This window comes from Ammospiza nelsoni, chromosome 14 (genome assembly GCF_027579445.1).
Source record: "Ammospiza nelsoni isolate bAmmNel1 chromosome 14, bAmmNel1.pri, whole genome shotgun sequence".
Taxonomy (NCBI): domain Eukaryota; kingdom Metazoa; phylum Chordata; class Aves; order Passeriformes; family Passerellidae; genus Ammospiza; species Ammospiza nelsoni.
In genome coordinates, this window is record NC_080646.1 from 9,870,580 (window position 1) to 9,897,881 (window position 27,302).

Consider the following 27,302-nt stretch of genomic DNA (forward strand, 5'->3'; position numbering starts at 1 on the left):
TACCTGCAAACAAGTCTCTAGGCCCACATGCTCATGCCCACACTTCCTCTTCTATCCTTACTGCAGCAGATAAGCAGAGGAGACCTTGATGGTGTGATGCAGTTTTCCTCTAGTGGAGACACAGGAGCCTGCAAGGAACAGAAGAGATTAATACCAGGTAGCAAATTACAGCTGGTTACAATAGGTGCAACATAGGGAAATACAATGTGACATTGCCAGGAAAACTGTCAGCCAGCTCTCCCTCTCCTTGCAAGCTCCCTGTGAAAACAGGATACTTGTTTTATTGAGCCTTCAATGAAAATACATTTGCTCCTTCAGCTTTGATGGTAGAACCTCTGGAAGACTGACCAGAGAAGCTTCTGTCCTACTGCTGTCAGTGAGACAGTGGCACAGTCTGGGCACCCCTCACAGGGTCTGAGCCCCCTGGCTTAGGCAACATGCACACAACAATGAACTACATGGAATTACAAAAGGGAATTCCCTGCCCCAACAGCATATAACTGCATTCTGAGTAGGTAAAGAGACCATACAAGAAGGGTAAGGGCAAAAACATTTGTTCCTGACACTAACATGAACAAATGGTGATAGTCCATCAGTCTCACTGGCTTGGGTAGCAAGGAGAAACAGAAGCAGGTAACACCTGGAGAGGTCACCTCTTCCTTCCTTACCTTAAGGCTGCTACTGCAGTCCCTGAACTGCTCCATCATCCACCTCTCCCCAGCTTCTGCTTCTTCAGAAATGGTTCCAAATGTCTCTAAAGTCAATTCCTCTGCAGGAACAACAGTCAGCAGCCCTTTCAGTGCCTTTGGATGCCTTTCTGTTGGCTGGGAAGGCTGACAGGATACTCCTTGAGTCCTCCAGTAGAACACAGCGTGGCACTGCACGGAGCTGCAAAGAGACTTGTCCAAGGGTGCACAAGGGTCTGATGGGCTTACCAAGGGCAGGCCACAGACACAGGGGCTTGCCAGCTACACCCTTCATCACCCATATGCCATTCAACCCCCTCAACTTTTCCCTTCCCCAGACAAAAAGGATCTTAGTTATTTTTAAAAGAATTTCATGTGTTTGTCAGTCTGCAAACTACAAAGTGCATATACATTTCAAATGAAATGGGTAGGACTTGACACTTCTTAAAATATACATTTTATTATTTTCTGGTAGTTGCTATGAAGGTTTCATTCAAATTGTGAAGGTACACAGCCTTTACAAACTTCTTGAGTTGAAGGTTTGTGTTGGTGGCTTTATGTTCTTTTTCTTTTTCGGCAGAGGAGAATACATTGGCTATAAAATGTTGAAATTCATTAGATGCTTAGTATCACCTCTTCATATACGCTGCGGAATGCTTTGTAGAAATACTATATAAAATAAGGCAGACTTTAACAGGGAGTTCAGTCATAAAATGTCATGGGAGAAAACAAAGAGTTCCAACACATTATTATTTTTGTAGCCAAGAGAAGATCAGGTGGTCCTCACTGGTTTGTGGGAGAACTACTGCAGTTCTGGTGCTCAGACAGTATACAGTTCTTGTTTATTCTACTATTCTCAAGTGAGACCTTTTTAATAAAACTTATTTTAATTAACATAAATCAGACAATATTTAAACATACACATCTATCCTTACAGTGCAATAAAAATGTATCATTGTATAGTATTTTGTATTTGCATTATGAAAATAAAAGGTCTGTACATCAATTAAATGTATATTAATGAGTATGAATCATGTAAATTTATAATGCATCTAAAGTTGGCTTTGGCTTTTAAGTATTTATAAATTCATAGAAAATATTGAACATCTAACAAAATAAATAAAACATAACATTTTAATCATAGATGCTAACGATCAACCTCAAAAATTCTTGTGGTATTTTTTACATTTGCTACTAAATTTCTTAAGGAGAACTCACTTTCAGTAGTGCTCAGAAGTGAATGATTGCACCTTCTGTGATGTGAAAAAATACAGTACATCTATTTTTCATAGATCAAAAAATTCTTTCATAGACAGTTGCATTTTAAATGTCTGATTGTTCTACATAACTGTCTGAAGTGCTTATAAAAAGCATGTAGCTTTCTCATAAAAGCTGTGAGTCTCTATTAATAGATAAAACTTCTAGTGAATGTCCTTTTTATGAGGATTCTCTTCAAGGTCTTCCAGCTTCAAGTGCTGGTATGAAGATATCACAGAAGTATGTTCGTAATAAACCCTCTTCAGTACAAGTACTGCAGCAATCCAGTGTAATTCCACTTGGTGGGCTTATTTCATCCAAGTCCACACATGGGACTTTGGGAAGTCAACTGCTGACCTCGTGTTCTCTTGCATGTGAAAGTTCCCCAAGTGCATGGGCTAGCTGTAATACTGAAGAGACCAAAACAAATCTGAATTCACACAGATAAAAGTGAGCTTGAATAAATATGCATCTGGCTAGTGAATGACACACCATGGTCTAACTGCTATTCTGGTGGTGGTCGGAGGACTCGCAGGTTCCTTCCATCCAGTCCTTTCCAGTATTTAATGTTATTATTCAGATGCTCCATCAGATTTGGCAGGTCGGCAAATGCTAGGGAAGGAAGGGCAGAAAGTATTGAGCTTGCAGAACTGAAACAGTCACAGATTCTGTCTGAAATGTTTGGGCAACTATGTTAAGTAGAAAAGCTTAAATCTGTCATCCTGAGTCTTGAAATAGTGTTGGCTGTACAGCTCTCAGCACTCATGTAGCACTGGGGCCACTGAGAACTGTTCTGTAAATTTACTTAATACTGGTATTGTGAGTCCCAGCAAAGGAACACAGTTTTCCAGGAGGGGCATAGCCAATTATGGTTGTAATTATCCTGCCCCATCAAACCTCAGTCACATGTCAGCATCTGGCATTCAGGGGAGTCACATTTCTGACCACTTTTACCATGGAGGCAGCACTTGGAAGGAAACAGCTGCTCCCCCAAGCAGTTTCCAGACAGCAGAAATTTGCCTTGAAAAATAACCAATATTAACATGGTAAAAATGACTGTGCTCAAAGAGCTATCAAAGAGAATGTGTTCTGTTCTCTGTTTACAGAGAAGCAAGTTTAAGAAGTTAAAGATTGCCTGAATCTAGTATATTATAGGCAAGCCATGAGAATTGCTTGTAGCCATACTTATAAGCAATAATGAAGTTATTAATCTTACTTGAACTGCAGGAATCTTCCCTTTCCTCTCCCTTTATTTAGGAGCCATAAAAAAGAAATTTTGTATCACAGCAGCTTCAAATGTTCACAAATTGTTCACATCAGGAAATAGCAGAGTTTTGCTTACCATCCCAGGCATCAAACATATCAATAATGAAGTAATCAATGAATGATAATTGGGATTTGGGGATGCTGCAAGTATTTCTGTCAAAAACTGGCATCACAACTGGTAAACCTTGCCTCCTTTCTTCATCAGTCTGCAAAAAACATTAGTGATTATTCATCTAAGACACATTCTGTTAATGGGCTTCTTTTAGCAGCAGATTGTTTGGCACTAACTAGAGCATGCATCTGCTAAATCAGAGGAGGAACCTGAATAAATCTGAAGCAGCAGCAACTTAATCTTGGGCACCTAGTTGTTCAGTTTCAGCAAAACACCAGAGAAATAGTGCCCTTCCAGTGTATCCCACAAAGGGATATATTTACCTTCTGTAGCTGCACACAAGCTGACCCTAAGTAACTTGGCACACTACCAAGTTGTGACTGCTTTGGACCTAAGAGCTGCTCAACCATTGTCAGCCTCTGATGGAAGCAGTGATCTGTCCCCCTCAGACATGGCAAAGCACCTTTTGTATTCCCTTGCCCCTTGCTTGGGGTGCCAAGTTCCAACTGCAGTGTTTGGTACATAATCTGTAATGATGACTGCCCTCTCCTTTTCCACATCTTCCTAAAACCCTTCCTCAGCACAGTGTGCTAAGGGCTTACAGCATTTCTTGGAGTGAGTGCTGCTCCCATCCAGACACTAGAACCTGATGATCCTAGGCAATGATTCCTGATGAACCTGATGATCCTATTCCAGAGGCAAAGCCAACATGTGGGTACAGAAGACATCCTTGCTCTGTCTTATGGGAGTGCATTTGCAGACAAGGCTCAAAAAGCCCAGTTCCATACTGAACAACTTGAAAGCTTAGATTTTTCAGAAATTGCACAATAGAAGTTGTCAGCTTTCATCTCTCTGAAGGCATCTAGTTGTGTACCAGCATGAGTAATACCCATCATTTAAATAAAATTCCATCATTTAAATTCCATCATTTAAAATAAAAAGGTTATTATTTCTCACATGACACAATGCAGCCTGAGACATTCTGTGACACCCTCCCTTTTAAAGAGGTGCTCACCTGCAGCTCCAGCAGCCTGGTTTCGCTGCCTTACCTGTGCAAAGTACTCCTCAGAGATGCGTCCAGCCCACTCTATGCACTGTTCTCTGGGTCTGCACGGGTTGGAAATGTCAGCACACTTTATCAACATGCGTTTGATAAGGATACGGTTTTCAGGAGACCTGAGAACAGTTTTGATTGACTCTCCATCACCATTATTCTGTAACATTTAAGAATAAAAAACAATCCATTAGCAAGGTCTCCATGCACTAACTCAAAAGTTTTTGTGCTTTGGGAATGCTTTCAGCACATCCTACAGGGATCAGTTCTGCTACTGGCTACCAGATTTGATGTCTAACTGAATTTATGGGCAAATTATCAAAGTTAGCCACAGCTCTGAGCTAGTACTTAACTCCAGTTTCTGGATTCAATCACTGGCTTTGTGACAGATCTCTTTGGCATCTTTGGGCAAGTCATGTAATCCCTCTGTTCCTTATCTGTCTTCTCAAAAGTGTGGAGAAGATCAATTCATCACTACATACAAAGTGTGAGGACCGTGTAGGCAGAAAAATGTAACTCTCTGCTGAAACCCAGGGATTAATGGACTTGCACATTAAGAATGGAATAGTTGGCTTGAAAAGAGAGACTGACCCAAGATGCAGAGCCACCCTTGAACACAAACCCCATCAGTGTATCAATCATTCTGACAGCACTGCTACTATTCAGACAGCCAGATCCCACATGACCTCCCAGGCATGTTCCTCATTCCTTTCCCTTGCTGCTGGACTCTTTAAGGATGGATAGGTACAAGAATTTACACTGCTGTCTACTCAGAATAGGAACTCTTTGAAGCAAGGAACATACAAGACTTTCTTGGCACCTAACAAGGTCTTGCTCCACAGTCAGAGCAGGGAAGAAGTAACAAACAGTAATAATAATAATGTGCTACCAGTTCCTGCAGTGTTTTGTACAAAGAGGGAGATACAAAGCAGCAGAAACATTCTGACCTTTTATTAGGTCAGAATAATCATGACATTTTTCAGAAGAAAATTCTTGTGGGGAAGAAAGTTCTTCCTAAAGGAAGAAACTGACAGTAATAAAAAAAATTTGATAGTACAGAAATGGCTCAGAAATACCAGCTCCACAGGTCTCACCAAAATGAGATGCCTAAAGCAATTATTTTCTCTCTTTTCTAAGTATGTGGAAGGGAAAACAGAAGAAACAAGGTGAAATTCCAGATGCATGGGAAAATTATATACGAGAAAGCCAACATAAAGTGATGGAAGCTCCAGAAACACAAATATGGAAATGAGGTATGGAAAATTAAGATTGTTCAGTTACAGATGGTAGAGAATATCCTAGTAGGTAAACCACCAGGGATCAAGAAAGGATGTTCACCTCTGAGATCTGCTCAAACCAAAGGCACAGTTCTACTTGCTGGATGCAGATGTCTTGGGAATAAACTGTGTTAACTGTGCTTAGTCCCAGCATCCTGCTCCGAGTGCAGAGGTGTCTCTGCATGTCACATGTTGGCTTCCTGTCATAGCTGAGGTGACATCATGAGGGGAAATGGAAGGATAGAGGATGCTGGAGCTGGAAAGGATTTTTTTCAGTTTATGAAACAAAAGCAGAAAGGAAACAAACAGAGCAGCTTCTCAGCATGGCTCTTTGAACAAATTTGTGTAAAAATAAAAAATAAATTATAAAAAAAAAAAAAAGAAGTGGAACTGTCCCATTTGGAACAGGCAGTTGGCAGCTCAGCCTGCAAACAGTGCACTGAGTCACCACCATGAATGGAAAGCAGGCCAGAAAACACACGCTGCTGCTGCAGCCAGAGGGACAGCAGCCTTGAAAGAGGGGCTGACAGTGTTGTTCTGCTCAGCACAATAAATAATTTGCTTTACCCACTCACACATTACAGGCCTTTTCATAGGAACTTGCCAAACTGAAACTCCAAGCTGAAAGAAGGGAAACATTTTTCTTCTTGTTTTCAATAGAAATTATATATTCTTTGTCTTCCCATCCTTGGGTACAATTTACTGTGAATCACAAATGCCTTGTGGGGCACATAATGTCCCTGCAGTCTCTGGGGCTTAAGGATAAAACTAAACTTTTGTTTCGTTTTTCTATGTCCCTGTTTGTGTTTTTACTCTCTGACTGTACAGGTCCAAGCCCTGTTCTTCAGCATCACCAGCTGTTCAGCTCCCTGTAATAGGCAAGAAGAGGAGTTTTGCTTCTCATGGGTGAAGGAACAAGACCTGTTTTCTCTACCACTCTTAGATAATAAAAAGACTGCCTTCCCTCATTACACACAACAGTCATAAATGTGGCTTTCTAAAAAACATGGTAAGAAACTACAGAAAACCATTACAGCTCCTCCATGAGGTTGCCACTGATGCAAGCTTTATCACAACCATTTCTGCAAGTCTTCTCTTGGCAAAAATCATTCCAACAAAATTATACACTGCTCTTACTGGCAACAAAACTGCTGGTTGAAGCTGTTATTGAAACTGGTGTGGTTTTTCAGAAAGAGTTCTTAACAGGCAATTTCTTTGTATCCATGGGGTTCCAGATGGCTATTGATTATATGATACATAATGTCACAATCATCTATTTTAAAGATTAAAAAAGAAAGCACACAGAAACCCCATGAATGCTGCCAGGCAGCACTGGAGGCTGAGGGCCCTTATTGCCAGAGAATGCAAAACATGCCAGCCCACAGACCTGCCCTTGTGCTGCACCCCCAGCATGTCCCCTTGGGAGGGATGTCATTCAGCCTCTGCTTTGAGGCAAACCTCGCCTTCTTTGCAGAAACAGCCAACAGCAATGCCCAGTCTTGCCACTTCTTCCATGGCAAGAGCAACTGGGAGCAACTGGGTTAATCAAAATAACATTTTTCCATGAAAAAATACAGCCCAGGGTCCTGGTTCCAAGTACGACATCACAGCACTGTGATATTAATAGGATCCAAGTGAGCCCCACTCACCCTCAAAGTGAGTGACAACCATGTTAAGCAGAAGGGGATTCAATCCCAGAGTTGAAAGATCAATCTCCAGCCTCTCTTTCTCCACATTTCTGATAAACTTTCTCAGAACACCATGTGGGAATTTCCCACTGCCAAGGGTTTCCAGTCCCTGCCTAGGCATTTTAAGGAGGACTTGCAGTGTTGCTTACCCCATTTTCTTCTAGTGCTGCCAAGGGTTTATTAATGCTGTTGACAAACTTGTTGACATGCTCAAAGTGCTTTGTCATTTCTGTTGCTAAGACCATGTCAATAATGACTTGGCGAAGGGTTCGATACTCATTCCTGTTTAAAGAAGGAAACAATTAAGAATGCTGGCTGGGTCACAACGGGCTGGTTGCTAAAACAAGTCTAACAAAATTGCAACAGACCATTCCTGTTTGAGAGAGGTGCTAGGGGAACAAAGAACAGCAATAAAGGCTGGGGCAGCTGTGTCTCTGTTAGATATAGGAGTATCTTTGGTGTGTAGGGACATATGTGCTCCATGCATGACTGGATCTCTAGGAGAAACAGTACCTGGGCAGAAGCAGAGGCACCAGCTGCTTAGGAGGCTGCTAGGACATGCCACACTTGCATGTTTCCAAGGCTTTTAGCACAGACACCCAGCTGTGGCTCACTCCCCAGGCAAGTTTTCAGCAATATTTTGCTGTTGTATCTTGAGAGAACCAAGGCAATGATCACATCCTTGCCCTGAATGCTTCACTGAGGCTGCAAGGGCAACAGGTCCTTCATTATCCTTCACACTGCTCTGTGGCTCTCTCTCTCCTTGTTCTCTACCCACCCAGCCATAGCTTGTTCTCTACATTCAGTGACACAAAACAACTCTTCTAGACTTGGTCACATTAAGATTTACACTAAGTTCCTTAGATAGGATCTGCCTTTTGATGGAGAAACTGACTGTGGGGATTTACTCAGAGGTCTTTGCAGGAGAGACAGAAGCATTCTACTCTTTTGGAAGCAAATTTCTCAAGGGCCGTGGACAGTCATCCACCAGGCAGTGCCCTCCTCTAGGATGCTTGTTTGCCTTAGGGTACACAGAAGGAAGTGAGAGATGTAGGTGGGCAGACAAGGACCCTGGGGGTCAGAATTACCTCTCCATGTTTTTGAAGATGTTGCATTTTCCATCCCGGGTGGTGAGCTGGAAAGCCAGGGCAGCGTGGTGGCTCTCCAGCACGGCCGTGTCGTTGTAGAGGATGGCGAGCTCGCTGCCAGCGTTGCACAGGAAGGAGTTTGTCCTTCCTGGGTGATCCACATCGTGCACTGTGGCAGCAATGAGCGCGGCAACCTCGTCAATCGGATCCAGGGTTTGCTGAAAATAGAAGGGTGCTTAGTTTTCCTGGCAGACTCATTAGGAACCCTATTCTGTCCACAAGATTAAGCCAAGTTGCTGAGGAATAAAAGCCAAAACTCTGGAGATCAGCAAGGGTCAGATGCTCTACACAGAGCAAAGGAAAATTCATTATAAGCTTCATTGAACATTGCGTGACTTTTTGGCCATTTTGTACCCCTTAGATTTTGCCTTAACCACACCTTTGTCACAGCACATCAAAGTAAACAAATGTAAAGTAATAAATTAGTTTGTGTTTTCTAGCAACACTGAAACCACCTGCACTTGGAGTTAAGGTATTTGGCTTGGGAAAAAGACCAATACTGCTAAAAATTATTCTATTAACAGCCCTTAATTTCCTTTGGCAATTTAATGTGTCCTAATCATGTTCCACTTACATGCTGGCTAGGTTTACAATTTGAAAGGAATGTTATCCATATATCCAGTTCCTTAATAACACTGTCCTGGGTTACAGCTAGTGCATATTCTATGGAGAATATTCAATGTTTTGTATCCATGGATAAATTACATGACACATGTTCTGTACTTTCTGTGTCACATTCTGATTCTGGTAGCATGCTGCACTCCAAGCTTTATGTCTCCTTGCAATGGGCATTGCTTTATGCCTATTTTTATCTACCCTGTCATGAAGTACAAACCTATTTGACTCAAGATTTTACACTTAAGTTAATACTTTATTAATAGCATAAAGGAGAACAAGAACTAAGCATCTCAGAAATATTTTGTATACATTTGGAAACCAGCCTTTGTGCTGTGTTTATACTGGCATTTGTGAAGGATCAGATACAAAACAATTATATTAAAAATTTTAATAAAATGAAAGAGACACAAGAGCAGAAATATTCCCATTTGAATCTGGGAGCAGAGCAGATAATTTTCATTCCAATTTGCTTTTATTTGAGGTCCAAATTCTCTGTGGGCCCACTACTACCATTCAGAATAGTTACACTTGGTAGGTGAAAAGACAAACCCTACCCTTCTTCACACCTCCTGAAATTATGCAATGACCTGACTTGGCAGGAGCAGGAATATTATTCATTGAGGACTAAGAGAATCTCATGGAGAACAAGAGTAGGCAAATAATTCTTTCTGCTCTAGTTCATAGTTAGCATTGTCTGCTGTGTTTTAACTTCTTCCTTCTTTCTTTCAGCTGCTGCTCATGGGATTCTATTTTTGTGGTATAAAGTTCAGAGAGGAGGATTTGAGAGAGGGATTTCCTCAGAGGGACACACTGAGCAGCATTCAGTCTGGCTGAGAAAGACCTGTGCAGATGGGAAATGGCCAGAAACGTGAGAATACCTGGCCTGGAGGAGTCTACCTGACTTATTTCACAGGGATTTACAGCACTTTTACACCCAACATCAAGGCAAGGATTCTAACTTTGTTATCTTAACTCCCATGAAAACGTTTTTTCTCAGAAAACGGTTCTGAGAATATGGTTGCAATTTCAAAGCCAGAAAATCTTCCTAGGCAAGTTGAATTGAGTTCAAGTTACCAAAAAAATATTCTCAGCATGAATTTCAGTGGCAGAATTGGGCTTTGTGTGTTTAGATTAAGTCGAACTCTGTGCAACACTAAAGCAGCTGGGCTATAACTTTGAAAAGATGAAGAGAGAATTCTGAACTTTGATTCTGCTCCTTCTGTTGCTGCAACATTTTTTTCTCTTCCTATGCCTACAGAGGAATGGAAATAACATTCTGGAAGAAGAAGAGGCAGTCATGCTTCTGTGGCATTGAAATGGATCCAGATCTTGTCTGTTTTTCATAGATATTCTTGGGAAGACCAGCTAAACCTCTGGCAAATCAGGGGCTGAAAAAATCCAGTGACATTCTATCCCCACTAGGCATACAGTATTTGTAAATCAGCCTCTGGAGAGCACACTAATGAGCTGCAGCTCCAAGTTAACGGAATTACTACAGTTTAATGAGCTGTCAGAAGCTTGTTTACAGTCACAAATTTCTCAGCCAGGTGCCCATCACTGGTGCTATCCTTAGGCAGGCCAGTTCAGAACTTTTACCCAGGACTGTGACTCAGAAATATGTCCCACCACTCTATTGCACACACACCAAGCACTGCTTTATTCCCCTGCTCCAGTCTGGGCATGTGAGAGCAAAAGTCACTCTGATTTATTCTGGTTTTCATGGTTCTAATACCCCAGTGGGTGCTATGGTAGAGACAAGTAATTTTTTTCAATACTCTCCTGCAATGCAGTCTCAGGGCATCTCCTCCAGTGAGTGATCCAGCCTATTTATGGCCTATATTGTCTTGGGAATCCTTTGCAAAATGACCATCACAAGACATAAGAGATGGTAATTTATCACATTAAATCTGTATTTGGCATGAGCCATCACAAAAATAATTATGTTATTAGCTCGCCTATCTGAGAAGGTTTAACTAGATGAAGGAGTTTTACTTGAAAATAAAGTTTTCTTATTCTCCTATCAAGAATTGTTCAATTCTGTAATATTAGTATCCATCCTTCTGCATAAGAGAGATCCTAGAATTCATGCAAAGCTCAGTTTTTTTGACCTCAGAGTTACCAAACTGGTTGGCACTGGGCAGACATTTGGCTTTTGAATCTGTTTCTGAGAGATCCTTCTCTGATTGCATCTGTATTTCCCACCATATTGTTTCACACAGATGTGGACTCACCTTCACTCTCTCTTTAGACAAGAAGTAAGCAGTAGCATGTAGTACATCTGCTGAATGAGTGGAATTGTGGTAGGAGTTGGAGGAATGGTAGTTAGCCTCAATAACTTGTAACCATGACCTCAGAGTGGATTCTGAACAGTTTAGGAATTCACAGATTCCAAAGCGAGCAAATATTTTGAGACCCAGATAAACCAAAGGCCTATGGAAAAAAATAAACAGAAAGTTTTAAAATGAATGCAGCTGAAAGAATATTATATAGCATAAACAGTGTGAATCCACACAGCATTTTTAGCTAATGACATATGTAATGATGTGTAAGAACTTGTTAGAGAATTACTGTGTCATATACTGGAATTGTAACATACATAAAGTCCAATCCCCCTTAATCCCCCCAGTGTCAGACAAAGGTGTCTCCAGGTTTCTCTGTCAGGGAACTGTAATGCACTAAAATTCAATTAATTATCCTGGCTTTATTACCATATGTCTGCTTGGACTTAAGGCAATATTAGTAATATATTCGTACTTGTGAGTCATTGAAAATCACTTTACTTATCTTAACAAATGAACTGCTGTCATTTAAACACAGTAGGAAGCAATCATAATTACACTGCCTTTAATAAGAGTACAGGCAACAAAGTACCTCCTTTGTCCCTCTGTGGTCTCTCCAGATCAGTATGAACAGAGAAACCTACCTGGTGATCTCATGCATGCTGGCTGGGATAATTAATTAAGTTACTGCAATGTACCAATTAAATGCTGTAAATCAAACTGACTGTACTTTTACATCTTTCTTTTTAATTACTTATCTCTATTACTTCATTAGAGATCAAAATGCATCAAAGAAATAAAACCTAAAGCAAGTGGATGTAAACCCCTTCATTTAAAATAAAATAATTTTAAAGAAGAATAAAACCCTAGGTGGTTTTGCACCTTTTTGGCTCATAAAACCATAGCCTAATAATGAACTGCATATTTGTTAACTAAGTGCCTGACATCTTTCGCAGACTTTGGTTTTGAATAACTTTCAAAGCTCTTACAGATCTGGGATTTTGACAAAAGGTTTAAGATAGTCAATTAATTGCATGATCTGGCCTCCAAATTGGTGTCTCACAAAAGCTTCTACCTAAGACAAAGCATGATACGTGAAACTAGACCCAAAAGGGGAACTTTTTATAAGCATGAGAAAATAAAACCAAGGATTTAAACAGAAAGAACAATTTACAGTCTTAAGGGGAGCCTTTGCTACTAATGAAGTACAGTCTATCAAAGCTGCTGATCTGCTTTTGAAAACTTCTGTGATGGAAATTAGTATGCCCTGCTTTTTATCAGTAAACGTTTTCAGTTAAGCTTATACATAAAATGTAACCTGCCAAAATTTTAGAATAAAGACCTTCCTCTAATCCCAGAGAAAGGTAATGGGAATTTTGCTGAAAAGCTATTCAGGAATAAAACCTTTCCAATCAAATGGAAAGAAAATAAAACTTCATCTGTATTAACTGATCAAATCAAGACTGGCATGTTGATTCTGTGTGTAGTTTGCCATAACAGGAATTTGAATCCCCACAAGAAAATAATTTTATTTGTATAACTTTTCTATTCCTGAATAAAGGAAGGCTTTAAAAATTATGCTGTATTGTCATTATACCATACCAAAGATATATAATCTTTACTTATATCCACTGGGGAATTTGAAGGAAATAGTGCATGATGAAACAGAAGCTATTTAAGATGCATACATAGCTAGAAATGAGAAAATTTCAAACATCTGACATTGAAAATAAAATTAATTCAGTTGTAAAAGCACAGGTAGAGAACTTAAGGATCTGATTAGAGGATGACATTTAAGTCAATTTTCAGCAACTGCAGTTTATGAGCTCTTGCATTTACTGACCTTTTATGGGTGGCAGCCTCAAGTTCAAAGATATCAAAATCCCACTGTTCCTCATTTTCCATTGCCTCTGTTATCCGTGGGGGTATGTCATTGAGGGAGATTGGAGAGCTCAGACTGCCAGCAACCTGATGAGTTTCTTTTGAGGAATACAGTTATTACTATATGTATTTATTATCAGTATATTAAGTAGTATATTTAATAGTGAGATATAATTTTACTGAATGACTATGCATTCCCTACATTAGTGACACCTGGCTCAGTAATGCTGCAGAAAAATGCTTACAGATAAAAACCCCCAAACAAACCAAAAAAGCTTATTAAAAAGGACATCTAATCAGATTTCCCTGTTTCTTAAATTTGTGAACACGTTTTAGTATCTCAAATTAAATTATCTGCCACATTAAAACTTACGTTTTGCTGACAATATGTATTCGTTCCCTGATAATCTTCGTAAACCATCCTGTTAAATGAAAGTTGCAAGTTAAATGGAGGGTTTTGAACAATAGGTCTAGGAGATGATGACACCAAGTAGAAGCCTGACTGCAGCCTGTCAGAGCCATCAAAGCTGCCTCTCCCTTATTTGTGCTGCTCAGATTCACCTGCTTTACACAGAGCTCGTAACAGAGGAGGAACTGCAGGCTAGGGAATACAATATGGACTCAGGCAGGTAAAAACTCAGGTTCCTCAGGTGCAGATGGAGGTCTGGAATTGCAGCCTCACATCTGTGTTTGCCTGGCCAATGTGCACACCAGCTGTGGGTTTGTGCCCCAGAGCAGACACGGCGTGTCCACACACTGCCAGCCAGGAGCAAAGGTGGGAGGGAGTGCATGGAGACATTGCCCTGCTCCCCTGCCCTGGGACTGGCACATCCAGTCACCTCAGCAGCATCACAATCTCAGGAGAATCTCAGGAACAAATTACTCTGAGGCTTCCTTTCACACAGAATGTGAACTTGTTTGTTCTTCAGTTCCGTGCCTCCTAGGCTTAATTCTGGCATGGTGCCTAGAAGTGAACACTGAGATGATGGATTAAAACTAACAGAATTCTGTATTTAATATTTACTTTTCGTTTTATAATTCTAAATGCTGTGGCCCAAATCCTGCTTGCTCTTTTGAGGTTACAGCTGTTGGCTCATGTTTAGCCCATGATGTAAAAAACAGTGTTAAAAAAAATTCAAAATGCTCCTTATTAAAATGTTATTCACACCAATTATAGCTGAAGTAAATGGATCCTGTATCTGACGTGGAATATCCACTCTTAAAAGAGCTGTTATATCTAATTCTTATTTTCACATTTGTAAGTAAGTGAGTCTGGAGTTTTGTGATTTAAAAGGAAAGGGAACAGTGGCTGTTCAATAGAACTGCTATGACACAAATATTTAGGTCACCAGATGCTGCCTATCATTTAGAATCAAAGACTACTTTTTAAGAGTTGAAATAGCAGGTGTAATTGTATCTGGTAAATCTATCTTTAAACTCCAAATGCCCTTCCTGCTTGAGAGTTCAAATCCAATAACATATTACTTGTTTCCTTCTCAGATGTAACTTCTGAACTCAAATGGAACAATATAATTTGTTTTCAGCAGGCTCTTTGACGGAAAAATGTTTCTCTCCAATAACTTTAAAAGTCATACCATGCCATATGCTCTGAAATTAATTTTCTCAGCTTTTCTTATTGCTCCATAAAAAAGCCTTAGGCTAATTTTTAGTAAAGATTTTATATTTTGCAATATTGTTATCTTCATGGACCAAATACAACAATCCACAAAAAGAAGAAACCAGTCGAGTTTATGGACTCTTATTTATTCAGCAGGAGAAAAGATTCACTTCAAGAGAAAAGATTCACTTCAAGACTAATGATTATATGTATCAATGTTCTTCCTATATTTTTGTAGTTGAGGTAACAACAAATTTTGTCTACTCAGTTAGTAAATACAACCCAGTATGAACCATTTAGGTCTTCTCCTGGAATTCTTGGAGTCTCCAACATGTTTCTCCTGATGAGGTATTTACTGTGGTATTTTTAAAAGTAAAAATACACATAAACTATTTGAAGATAGATACTGAAAAGATGTCCTGATAGTTCCAACATGAAATTATAATAGCCCAGAGACATCTCTGAAAAGCTTACATTTTGTGAGCCTTTTTTCATCCAACACACTGTAAATTTTTGTCCTGACGTGGCCTTTCACATGTAACCTACAGACTGATGAGAGCACATATCCTTAGGGCACAGGTAACATTCATCTAAACTCATCTGTCACCACCACAGGGGTCAGACTCCAGGTTCTGAAGGTTTGGGTTCAGTTCTTGCTTCACTATGTGCCCTTTGTTCAACTTTGGATACTATGCTACAGGTACAAATATAATCCAAGAAACAGCAACAAAAATATGTATTTTGCATTCTTTTGAAAACAGTCTTTGGTAGATTGAAAAGCCCCCCAAAACCATGTCATTCTAATCCTCATTAATAAATTTTTTAAAATATCTGGTCCTCTTTCTTTCTTCCTCTCCATCTATACCTTACTCAAACGAATCACATTGAAAAAAAATTTGGTTTTACTTTCTATTTTTAGCTAAACTAATGTTTTAAAGGGGCTGGTCAATTTTCTTCCTATTTTCAGAGCTACATTATTCAAGTAGGGGGAGAAAGTCCACAAAAAGATATGTGCAGTTTTTCCTGAAAATTTGGTGTTGTAGAAGCAGAGCACATGGCAGATGATAAAGACCAAGTAACTGGGAAAATCAGGCAGTGAACATTAATCAAGAGCTGTTTGTGGCAGTAAATACTTACTGTCATTAACCCTCCAACAAGGTCACTTGTGTGTGGATCTTCATCTTTTGTCCCCAGTTGTGGAGAGTACAATTCAGTGGTTCTTAAAATCTCCAAAGCTCGGTCTAAAGCTTCTGCAACTGGCAAGGGACTGCTCTCTTGTGCAGCATTAATGATGTTTATTACCTAATGTAGCATCAGAAATATTGTGAACTTTGAAGTGATATTTAAAAAACAGAGAGACTCATTAATTACTATGAAAACCTCAGGAAAATAACAAGACATAAAACCTTAATCTGCACGGGGGAAAACCAAAATGAAAGGGATGTTACTGAAACGCTGATGTTTGCTACTGACTCTGAAAATAAGATATTGGCCTTAAGGACAGCGATCTTATTAATGACTTTCCCCTCCTAGGCACAGCCTCAAAATGTCTCTGAATGGATTTAATGTAACTTTCTCCCTTTGTTAAAGAGCTGGTTTTTGACAAATCTTTGAATGGTTTCAGAAAGCAGTTGACAATAAGTTTAACGTAAGAAGGAGGAACTCCAGTCCCTCCTTCTTAAACAGGATCGTGTGAAGGCTGACTCCATGGATGACACTCTACCAAGCAGGTCTGGGGGATTTTCGTTCAGAGTATCTGCATTTTGTGAGCCACAGCCGTGGGAGGGTGGTGCAGCAGAGCAGAGCTGTGACATTACCTTGGTGATGGGAGCCTCGATAGTCATGGAATGGACCCTGGCCATGGAGGAGCGGCGCCGCTGGGAGCTGCCTGTGGCAAAACAGAGCAGAATTTGTACCCTGACTGCACAGACAAGGCTCATGGCAGGATCAGCCAGGAACTCCTGAGGCCCTTCCTGCACTGCTTACCCTGCTGAGCCTTTCAGAGGCAATCTACTGCAGAATGCACAACTGCAAAGAGGCGCTGGCTGAACCACTGATGTCCCTGATTAGAGGTGAGTGGCTGTAACAGCCTGGCAAAATCATGGCTTTGCTTTATTATTTTAAATATTCAGTTATAAACTCAGTTAAAGGACTAGACAGATGTGGGTGTATAAACTGGCAGGCACAGGTAGGTAACTACTGAATTCAGATTATTACAGGATGTATCTACTCTTGCTGCCTGATGCAATAGGACAAGTCCTAATGAGTCAGCTTCCAAGCTGAGGGAAATCACTGAAGCTCTTTTGAAGTGGGTACCTATGCCAAATAAAAACAGCAGAGGTTTTGGCCTATTACATTGGAAATGTAAAAACAAATGTTTTATACTGGTTAGCAATTTTGGTTCTGCAAAGAAAAGGCCAAGATGAGATTTTTCTAGATATTGTGCTACCTATGAAATGCAGACATCTCTATTACTTATTGTGCTGAGCAGTTCTTAAGAAGAAGAGTCAATGCTATTTTTGCTGTACTGGAACATGACTGTATTCTCACTGGCACAGACATGCTTCACTAGTGTTTGCTGCCTAGACTGTGATGAGAGATGATTTAACAAAAGCATCTAAGTGTCAGCAACAGTTTTGAGTATGTGACTCATCTATCAAGTTTGGGGTGATCTAACAGAGCAAAAATACAACACAGTGAAAGAAAACAAAATTAAGAAAAAAATGTCTTCATATCTCTATCAAGGGAAGAGGTAAGAAAGGCAATAATTTGTGTATTGGGTTTGCATGACAACTCCAACTCAGCCAGACCCAACAGGATGAGCTGTTTCACATACCATCACTCCCACGAGATGTTGTGGATCTGACATCCAGGGATCCTTTCCTCATGTCTTTGTGTCTGCAAGTCTGAGTATCTGCGAAGAAAATGATATTGCATAATGACACAAAGTTTTGCCTAAGATGCATGTTAAAGGAACTGGAGCTCAGAAAAGCCTGGCAGCAGCTGAGTGACACTGACCTCAATGCTTCAGCAGATGAGAGCTGATCAAAGTGCCTTTTAAAGCTCTTGCCCTATCACACTGACCTGAGCCCAGCCAAGCTCTCAGGCAGAACATGCCTAAATGTCTGTGCAGTAGCAAACTGTGGAGAGAAGAGCTCCTCTCTCACCACTGTGACACAACTGCAGTTGTGAACACAGCTCGTGCAGCACACCTGAGCTCACACAAGTAACCACTGCCACCAGGTTGGCCCCAGCAGAGCACAGGCCAGCAAGGGCGGCAGTGAATCCCAGCTTCCTTAGGGACTCCAAGGTTCAGCCTGTGCTGAGACTACAGTTAACAACAGCAGGGATGCCAAGGATGTCCTAACTGAAGTGCTGGTATGTGGGATGAGGGTGAATGACAGCGCTGGTCATCCTCATTCCCACCCACATGCAGCTCAAGGCAATGCAGACACAGGTGCCATGTGCTACAGAGCAGCCACAGCAACAGCATGACATGAGGCATCCTTCTCATTTCTAATTCCATCACAGGGATCCACCACCCACAGCTGAATTATGGCACTGAATCCAGCAACACCAGGACACCAACTTGGAGCCCTGTGACAGCATTTTCAAAGGTGGGCTGCTTTGTGTCACCTCTAAAGTGAGACACGTAGAGGTTGTCTTGTATTTACTTTCCTGCCTTTTGAGTTGGATTCCAGCTTATATCACTACGTAAACAGGACTGTTCTGTGAAACTGTTTTTTCAGTCAAATCACTAAAATGGCCTTTATTCTCCCCACAGGTATGTTCTCCAGTTCTTGGGACACAAGAGACATTTCTTACCTGTCTGAGATTCAGCCTGAATACATTCACATGTCTTCTCCACCTACAATTCAGTATGAGAAATCCAGTTAGTCAGAACTCTGCCATTATTTTGTTATACTTAGGACTCAAACTAAAGTGAGCATGGCACTGTTTTCACTTACCTTATTGTTGTCATTGCACAGTCTACTAATTGACACATAGTGTCTAATCTTTCTGCAGGCAAAAAACAGCGAGTTAATTCCCATCCAAACCTCAGCTCTAATTCAGTGCTGACACTTGGGTGCTCCAAAGGCTCGATTTAGGGACCAGGTGGAAGTTGGATAAAAGTCTGGACATGCTTGAATCTTGCCCATGATCAAAGCCCACAGTGACCTCATCCCATCACAATCCTTGGTGAGAGCCATGGAAGGGGCACAGAGGAGTGAGCACAGCAGGACACAGTACAGGGGCTCAGTGACACAGGAGGTAGGCCCTGGTGACACCAACACCAAGCACAGAAAGACCAGAGGGTGCACTTGCACTTCAGGGAGGATTAGAAGAGTCAGAGTCACAACTGAGCATCTTTGGCTCCATTTGGGGGAGAATTAGAATTTCACTTTCCCTGCACACAACATATAAAGTTGATTTTGCCCCAAGGAATTAAGCACAGAGGTCTGAGGCACCCCTCCTTGCATAAGCTTCCATTATACTCAGCAGCAGGATAATCCAATATCTGCCAGAGGCAACTGAACTCTAAACTGAGCCTTCATTCAGACACAAATCACGACTTCAGCTTTCACACTTACCCTCCCTGTCCAATGACAGGCAGTATCTTCACATTTTGTTGTATGCTATCTCCATTTTTCTTTTTCGCATAGTACATTCCTTGCCATTCCTGAAAAAACAATTCAAGTGGAAGAAAGTTCAGATCAAGCATGAAGAGAAGCTGTAGCTCCATACCTTCTTTCACTGAAAGCTGCCTCACAATACAAAACCAGGCAGGGCTGGTTAAACTATGCTCAAACCCTCACATTTCTCCCCTGCAAGTAACCTGCAGGTGACTGTGCTGCTGCCAATGCAGGACAATTTCCAGAGGAGCAGCCTGGGAATGCTGAGATGGAAACAGCTGAACTCAGGAGCTGTGGGAATTAGCTGCATTCTCTTCCCCATCCTAGAATAGCTGCTGGTGGTCTTCTTTTACAGATGCATATTTTGAGCCGGGCATTTACTAAATACCAAGTGATTAATGAATAATTAAGTCCATCTTCTATGTTCACTTAACACAAACTGCTCAGGCCAATTGCTGTACTTCAGTTGAGCTCAACAAACTAGATCAGATCTTATGTATGTGAAAACACCCTCGTGAGGCACACAATATGTATTTATTTATGTGAGACTGACAGATTTCTCAGTCAAGCTGGCCAGAACACAGGTACAGAGAGAATAGTTTTACATTTATGTGGATGGAGCCAGCAAATAAAGACTCCAGCCCACAGAGAACTGCATGGTGACAGGCTGTACAGAAAAAAAAAAAAAAAACATTAAAGGCTTTTCTGAGGATCTGTCAGAGAAGAGAACTGTGAATAACAAACTGTGTAGTGAGCATAATGCCTTCCGTGAGCTGCTTGAGGAATATAAATGAAGATAAAGCAAGCACCACAAAATTCAATGCTCTCATAATTAAAAGTATGCACATCAATAGTTTCCTGACAACCAGGATGAGGTAGAGATGAGTAATTGATCTCTAACCCAGGTAATAAACCCAGGATGTGCACAAAGGGGTGAAGTCATAAACTACAGATTGGATAATTCCCTCATTGAAAGCATATCCTTTTCAAGGCAGGTTATTCACTAATGTGCTCTTCTTAGGCAACAGATCGATTTTTTAACTTGTGAATTTCTAAAACCTGTGAAACTGTGGCAGGAAATGTGTGAGGGAAAAGGTCAGTGCAATTCTGAGAAGCAGGAGGTCCAAGCCAAACTCCTGCTGGTAGGTGAAGTTCTCCCAGGGATGTCACTTAAACATATTTTAAGAACACCATATGCTCCCTCCCAGAGCCTCTGTAAGCAATCCAGCAGAGAAGAGCTATTCCCAAGATGTGCTGTCACTCAGGCCCATGGTTGTGTCTGCACTGGAGCCACACAAGCTCCATGAGCAGCTCCTGCTGTGGGGATGCTGGGATCAAACCAGAGCAAAGAGCAAACCCCAGAGTGCCATTCCTGACGGAGCGCATCAGAGCTGAGCTCCCAAACTCCACGAGGAAGGCAAGGCACACCTCTACCTCTATCCACAGTGAGGAACCCCCCAGCTCAGCCTCCCTTTTACACTGGGGCTTCCTGCACCACACAGCAAAGTTCAGCAAATGCATGCAGAAAACAGAGCAAACCAAAATAAACACCATGGACACAGTCCCACAGAATGGCAGGCTGAGCTGGGAAGGTGCTGCCACAGAGCTTTATCAAACACCATGGACACAGTCCCACAGAACTGCAGGCTGAGCTGGGAAGGTGCTGCCACAAACCTTTATCAAACACCATGGACACAGTCCCACAGAACTGCAGGCTGAGCTGGGAAGGTGCTGCCACAAACCTTTATCAAACACCATGGACACAGTCCCACAGAACTGCAGGCTGAGCTGGGAAGGTGCTGCCACAGAGCTTTATCACAGTGGGATTGCCCTCCCACCCCCTCTGCAAAGACCTTGCCAACAGTTCCCAAAGGGGGAGAGGAATTGTATGGCTTGTTTGCTTCATCAGTAGGTGTTCATCTCACTGCAGAAAAGCAAAACTAAAGCAGACTGCAGAGAGCAGAGGGCACCAGGAATTCTAGTCAGAATTGCACATTTCATCTTAATGGATGCAATTTGAATCATGAAACAGAAGAATTAAGAAGAGCACAACTCTTTTTTTAACTCCTCAAGCATGGATGGATGAACACTTCAATAACATTGGCTTCTGGCAAATTACAGACAGCTGAAGTAACAAAAAACTAACTTTCAGAGTTATGTTTTTTGCTAAGAGAAACAACATCCTGATCCAAGAATCCCTATGTACTTTCCAATTTCCAAGTTTTGACTTTAACATCTATGAACTTCTGTTTTATCATACTGAACTTGCTCCCAACACTATGCTTGTCAGCACAAGAGGTGAAATGCTGCAAGAGTCCATCTTCCTAAATTCCATTTAAAGATAAATTTCATGCAGCTTAGATTTTTCTAAATATAAAAACACTTGCTTTCTTATTATTTTTATTACTCGGTTAGAATAGCACCATATTTGTTCAAAACAAAAGTCAAACCTGTTGACAGGAGATTATCACAGCAGCAAACAGTTTCCTTTTTTGATGTGATGTAACCTACACTAATCTACTTTGCTGTAGCCAAAATATGGCCTATTGTAGTGAGAAGCAGTCTTCTAAATTTAGGATATAAAGAAATCCCAAGTCTGAAAACTACACACAAACCATGTCAGAATGTTCCAGGTAACTCAGGCACCTCTGAAAATGCTGTAATATCTTGACACAAATGATTTCAAAACTTCAAGTATTTCAAAGGTTGTTCCTCACAGTTAACCTCTACCTGCAAATGATTCCTGTAATAATGTAATTGGCAATTAATTTTTATATTAACATATAAATTTAAGGTTGTACAGATTATAAAATGTTCCAGAGGGAAGCACAGAACACCTGCAAACAGAATATATCCACCTAAAACAGCTTAGGCTGTTCAGACAGACAGGTTTAAGTAGGCAGCATTTCATTAGCCCTCACGGTTAAAGCCACACAGTCAGGAGTAAAATTAGTACAAGGAAGGAGATAAATTAGATTTAGATTTCTATCACTCATAGAGTAAAATATATTTCCATTATTATCAGCTCACTAAAATATTAAAAAATTTTATCACTTTATATCTTGAGAATTGATGGTGTGGATTTAAAGCCTGACACATCTAATGCATTTGTATTATAACTTAATAAATACTCCCTCCTAACATCAGTTTTGTACTGCACACATTTCCAGAAAAAAACTTCAGTCAAGCAACAGAAGGGTGAAGCACCACAATCCAAATTACTGTCTGGGACCTCTTCCGACAGGCCAACACTGGTGGAGATGAGCGACACAATCTCCTTGAAATGCGCCTGGAATCTGCACCCAGCGTTTGCCACTGGGGCTGTGCCAGCACCCTGACCCCCAGAGCAGGACTCACCACAGCTGTGCATTTGTGCTTTTAGATCCAGAGCTTCTGACTCCCTTGGGCACCCCCTGCCCTGTGCCAATGCTGTGCTGCCCCCCAGCACGGTGCCCCTGACCCTGGGCCATGGAGCATCGTCCAACACAGCCCTTCCCAAACCCCTCTGTGCAGCCTCCACCACCTGCTCCTACAAGGCACTCTGTCATGTTCCATGACATCGGGAACCAGCTCATCTCTGAGCAGTGAACCCTTCTAATGGAAATCCATTAGACAGCTCCCATGCCATTAGGGAATTAAACAGACTGGCAGCTGGCACTGCCAGTCACTTCCAAGTGATATTGCAAATGTCTCCTTGGTATTTTTACATTCTGAACTTGCAAATCAGCTTCCACATTTCGTGGTGAAATTCTTCAATATGGTACTTTTCTCATTTACATAGCACCAGATAACATGTGCATCCATCTCATTTTTTTTCGGTACTCCCACACCATTTGCTATGAACAGCATAAATTATAAAGAAACGCAGCAAGTCACTTATTTTTGTAAAACAAGTATCTCTACCAAGCAAGAAAAGAGAAAGAAGCCCTTAAAAATGAGAAATTTTTTACTTCCTGTTCTTGTTTTAAGTTGCAAATGCTGTGTGTCTGTGAAGCTGCAAGTCACAATGCATTTCACTGCTGGACTACAATAACTTATACAGATAGCAAATAAAAGTAATTCAATTCCATTACTCACCTTTCCTATCTTTATGCAGGAATTAATAGTATCTAGGAAATCAGCTTTTTTTTCATTTATAGGCACTTCTGTTAATTCCTTTTCTATTAGTTCACCTATTTGATAGCCCATCATTGTTTCAAAAGCAGGATTGACGTACTGTGAGATAAAAAAAACAAAAACAAATACCCATTCAACAGAATACTTAAAACACAAGAGAATCCCTTCTTTTGCTTGCTTAACCAGGAGCTCTCTTTCCCAGCCTGAAATAAATGTCTGCAGGTACTGTTCCTGAGAGAGATGCTCACACTTTTTCTTTGTGAAGCAAACCAGGAATTTCCATACTAGAACAGTTGTGCAGAGTGTGTGCATGTCAGCAAAGAGAGGGAAATTACACAAACAGCTGAGTATCACATATCCACAGAGTTTAGACAGACAACATAAATCCTGAAAAACTGGCTCTTTCAGTTCCCAAACCAATAAACCTCAAGTCTGCCTCAGTGTTCCTAAAAATCACCAACTGGATGTTGGAATACCATAGGAATATTATCCATATCTATTGGCAAATTCATCGTCTTATTCTGTGTCAGGGCCAGCCATCCCTGTCCCCCTGTCCATGCCAGGCCCAGCCAAGCAGAGTGGAAGCAGTGGGATTTAATGAAGCAGGTTTCTCACTGAAGTGAATGTTGCATTTCACTGCAGTTTTTGGCCCTTGACAACAAAGCTGAACACTGGTACCCAGAGCCCACCCCTTCCTGGCCTCTCAGTGCTGAGTTACAAGCACAGTCCTGGCACAGCAGCATCTGAAAGCCTTACAATATTTTACAATATTAAACTTACAACTTACAATATTTCAATGTGAGAGAAAGGAAAAGGAGACACTCTACATCTAATGGTTCTCCTCTAAAAGCTCCATCCCAAAGGATCCCTTCCTTCCCCTCCCTGTGCCTGCTGGAGCCCCAGGACTCCTGCAAGTGTCACTTCTCTCAAACCCTGGGGCTGTCAGCAGAGGGACGAAGTTTGGTCTGCAAAAAAATGTATTTAAAACAACTTCAGGATGTGTCCTGTTATTTTTGTAAAAAGGATGAAGGAGGCACATCCTTCAATGAAGTTGCCATTGTCAAGATTTGGCTCAAGAAGGCACAATTCGTATGCATGTTATAATTCCCAGGGGCTTAGACTCAAGCACTTTACTGATAATAAAATCACTTGTCACTGCTTCATGGCTAGGGATGGAACTAACTCCTTTAAAAAGATGGTGGTTTTCAGAACTGCAAAACTAAGCACAATTTCTTTTCCCTGTTTGAAGAAATTTCTAAGGGAGGATTACATTCAAAAACAGTTGGCCCAAAAATTCTGATACATCAAACAGTATCAAATTTTAGAAAAAAATAAAGTACAATTATTTGAATAGAACATCCATTAGATTTTAAAGAGCATCAAACTAACATTAAATATTTTTGGAAAAGAGTGCACATAAGCCAGTAGCTGCATTCATTCTTGATACAGAGAAGCAATGAATAATAGAGATAAGGAATCAATACAAAAAATAGAAACAAGAGAGAAAATTCTTATTCATTCAGAAACAACAATCTCCATTGGAATTTATTTGATTTATGCCAGACACTTAAAATGGAGAAAATTCTACTCTACAGCCAAAATCACTTCAATCTTTTAGAACCATTAAGTTAGATTAGATTCTTGTGCTGTAAGAAAGAGTAAGTGTAATCATAGACAAAATAAAACACAGAGGAATTTTCTGTAGTTATGACTGGAACAAACCTGTATTACATGGTCTTCACTTGTGATCTCAATGGCTTCTTGACTTTTCTCTAATGCTGTAAATAATGAATTACATGCCCTGGAGAAAAAAAGAAAAAGGCATCCAAAAAATTTTATCCACTTTATTCTTCTTATATATGAAAATAAAGTATTATAACTCCATACTGAATAATGTTGCAGTCTAACAATTAATGTATTTTCTTCAAGTAACTGACATTCTATAATTAACTATTGCAGATCAAAATAAATACTCTATTAAAGATCTGGCAAAATTGAAAATTCTTTGTTGATAATAATTTTGGTAAAATTACCTTAGTTTGAATTGTGCCTGCACCTGTCCAAATTCCAGCTGAATCAACTCATTGTAACAGGCCATTCTACTAGAATTTTCTACATATCTCTGCAAATAAAAGGTTAGAAATATTTCATTAATACACATTCCTGTCTGCAAGGATTTGAAGCTCTAATTTCTTTTGCTTGCTAAAGAACCAGAAAAGAAGTAGATTTGCCAAAAATGAACATGCTGGGACATGAGCAATGGGAGAAGATTATTTTTTGGTACTAGCAAAACTTTTCAAGTTACTGCATTTTGAAAGGTGACAGATCCTCATGGCAATGAGGTTCAACCGTCCTGTTTATTCTCTCTGATTGTCGGCAAGATCATTGTAATTTTTTTTAAATCTACTTTTAGCTTTCTTAAAATAATAATGAAATGTTAAAATTTGAAATTTGAAATTATTATGAGTTTCCAACTGCTAATATACCAAATTGTCTATACAGATGACAATAAAATTTTCTGTGAAATACACCTTTATTGACCTTGGGTTTTTTATCGCAATGATCTCAGTATTTTCACTTTTTAAAAACCATTTCATATTTACCAGGTATGAGCCTGAATGTTAAATTTTTGTCCACACTAAACTCCCACAGACATGGATATTTTGGGCAGGACAACTGATTATCACAGGTAAGCCACCACAATCTAAGCTGCTAAACAAAATTTTCTATGCTTTGCCATTAGCCCCATTTCCAAGGCTCTGAGCCATAAATAATTCAGAACCTGTGCTGAATTACTTATGTGCCCTCTGGAATGACTCTGTTCATATAAATGCCATTATCTTCAGGCTGTAGCATTTCCTGGATCAGGCCCATACTAGGAATAAGCAGATGGGTGCAAATGGAACGTGATGGAACAGCAAAAATCTGGAGAGCACGCAACCAAATATTTGGAATTGTGCTGTGAATCAGGCCCAACCTTGTTCTAGTGTCAGCTGAAGGCAATAAGGTGCCCATTTAACTGATGCACTAATTAGCACCTTTCCTGCTCAGCTGGAACAGTTGCCAAGGAACAGATTCAAGGCAATGCTTCTCAGGTGCCTCCAAACAATAGCTAATAGCATTTGACAGTGTGTGAAGCCTGTGTACAATGGGAATTGGCATTTGACACAAGAGATTTCCCACAGCACATTCTGTTGTTCACTGCAAGCTGCTCTCTGACTCTGCCACTAATCAATTTGTCAATGTCAACTTTTCACGGAAAGGATCATGTATTTAATCTGAAATTAATGCTTGAAGTAGAGGAGTCTCAGTCCCACTCCTTACATCCCCAAGAGTGTCATGTCAACGCTCAGAATTGGGACACAGAAGAATGAGCAGCACAAAAAAATCTACAGGTTGGATCACTGACACAAATGGTGACTGGCAGCCAAACTTCTGGAGAGCTTCTTGCATGGCAATGTTGAAATGCCAGAGCAAGGCAGCCGAGCACAGCACATACCCTTGTGAAGCCAGCAGAGATCAGGGGCAAGATGGATGACTCCTCACGATCAGGGTGCCTTTGAAACAAGGAGGATAAATCAGAGATTCTGTAATTAACTCACACCAAATTTCACAATCCATTCATCTACTTGTACCCCAGATGCCACACTGAGGCTAATGCTGCTAGA

General features: G+C 40.6%; 1 protein-coding gene across 2 annotated transcripts in view; it reads right to left on the bottom strand.

Moving 5' to 3' along the window:
- Positions 1–1,127: 1,127 nt before the first annotated feature.
- The window catches only part of PDE8A (phosphodiesterase 8A), a 137,797-nt gene continuing 111,622 nt past the window's right edge, over positions 1,128–27,302 (bottom strand). For both annotated transcript variants that reach the window (XM_059482152.1, XM_059482151.1), the window contains exons 5-22: positions 27,134–27,191; positions 25,668–25,756; positions 25,357–25,435; positions 23,596–23,733; positions 19,477–19,565; positions 18,853–18,904; positions 18,710–18,752; positions 17,721–17,798; positions 16,702–16,772; positions 16,022–16,186; positions 13,640–13,688; positions 13,229–13,364; positions 11,338–11,536; positions 8,429–8,646; positions 7,490–7,622; positions 4,371–4,535; positions 3,286–3,415; positions 1,128–2,555 (exon numbers count right to left, since the gene is read on the bottom strand). In XM_059482152.1, the coding sequence (XP_059338135.1) occupies positions 2,449–2,555; positions 3,286–3,415; positions 4,371–4,535; positions 7,490–7,622; positions 8,429–8,646; positions 11,338–11,536; positions 13,229–13,364; positions 13,640–13,688; positions 16,022–16,186; positions 16,702–16,772; positions 17,721–17,798; positions 18,710–18,752; positions 18,853–18,904; positions 19,477–19,565; positions 23,596–23,733; positions 25,357–25,435; positions 25,668–25,756; positions 27,134–27,191 (1,999 nt within the window). In that variant the 3' untranslated portion in view covers positions 1,128–2,448. The remainder of the gene's footprint in view (positions 2,556–3,285; positions 3,416–4,370; positions 4,536–7,489; positions 7,623–8,428; positions 8,647–11,337; positions 11,537–13,228; positions 13,365–13,639; positions 13,689–16,021; positions 16,187–16,701; positions 16,773–17,720; positions 17,799–18,709; positions 18,753–18,852; positions 18,905–19,476; positions 19,566–23,595; positions 23,734–25,356; positions 25,436–25,667; positions 25,757–27,133; positions 27,192–27,302) is intronic.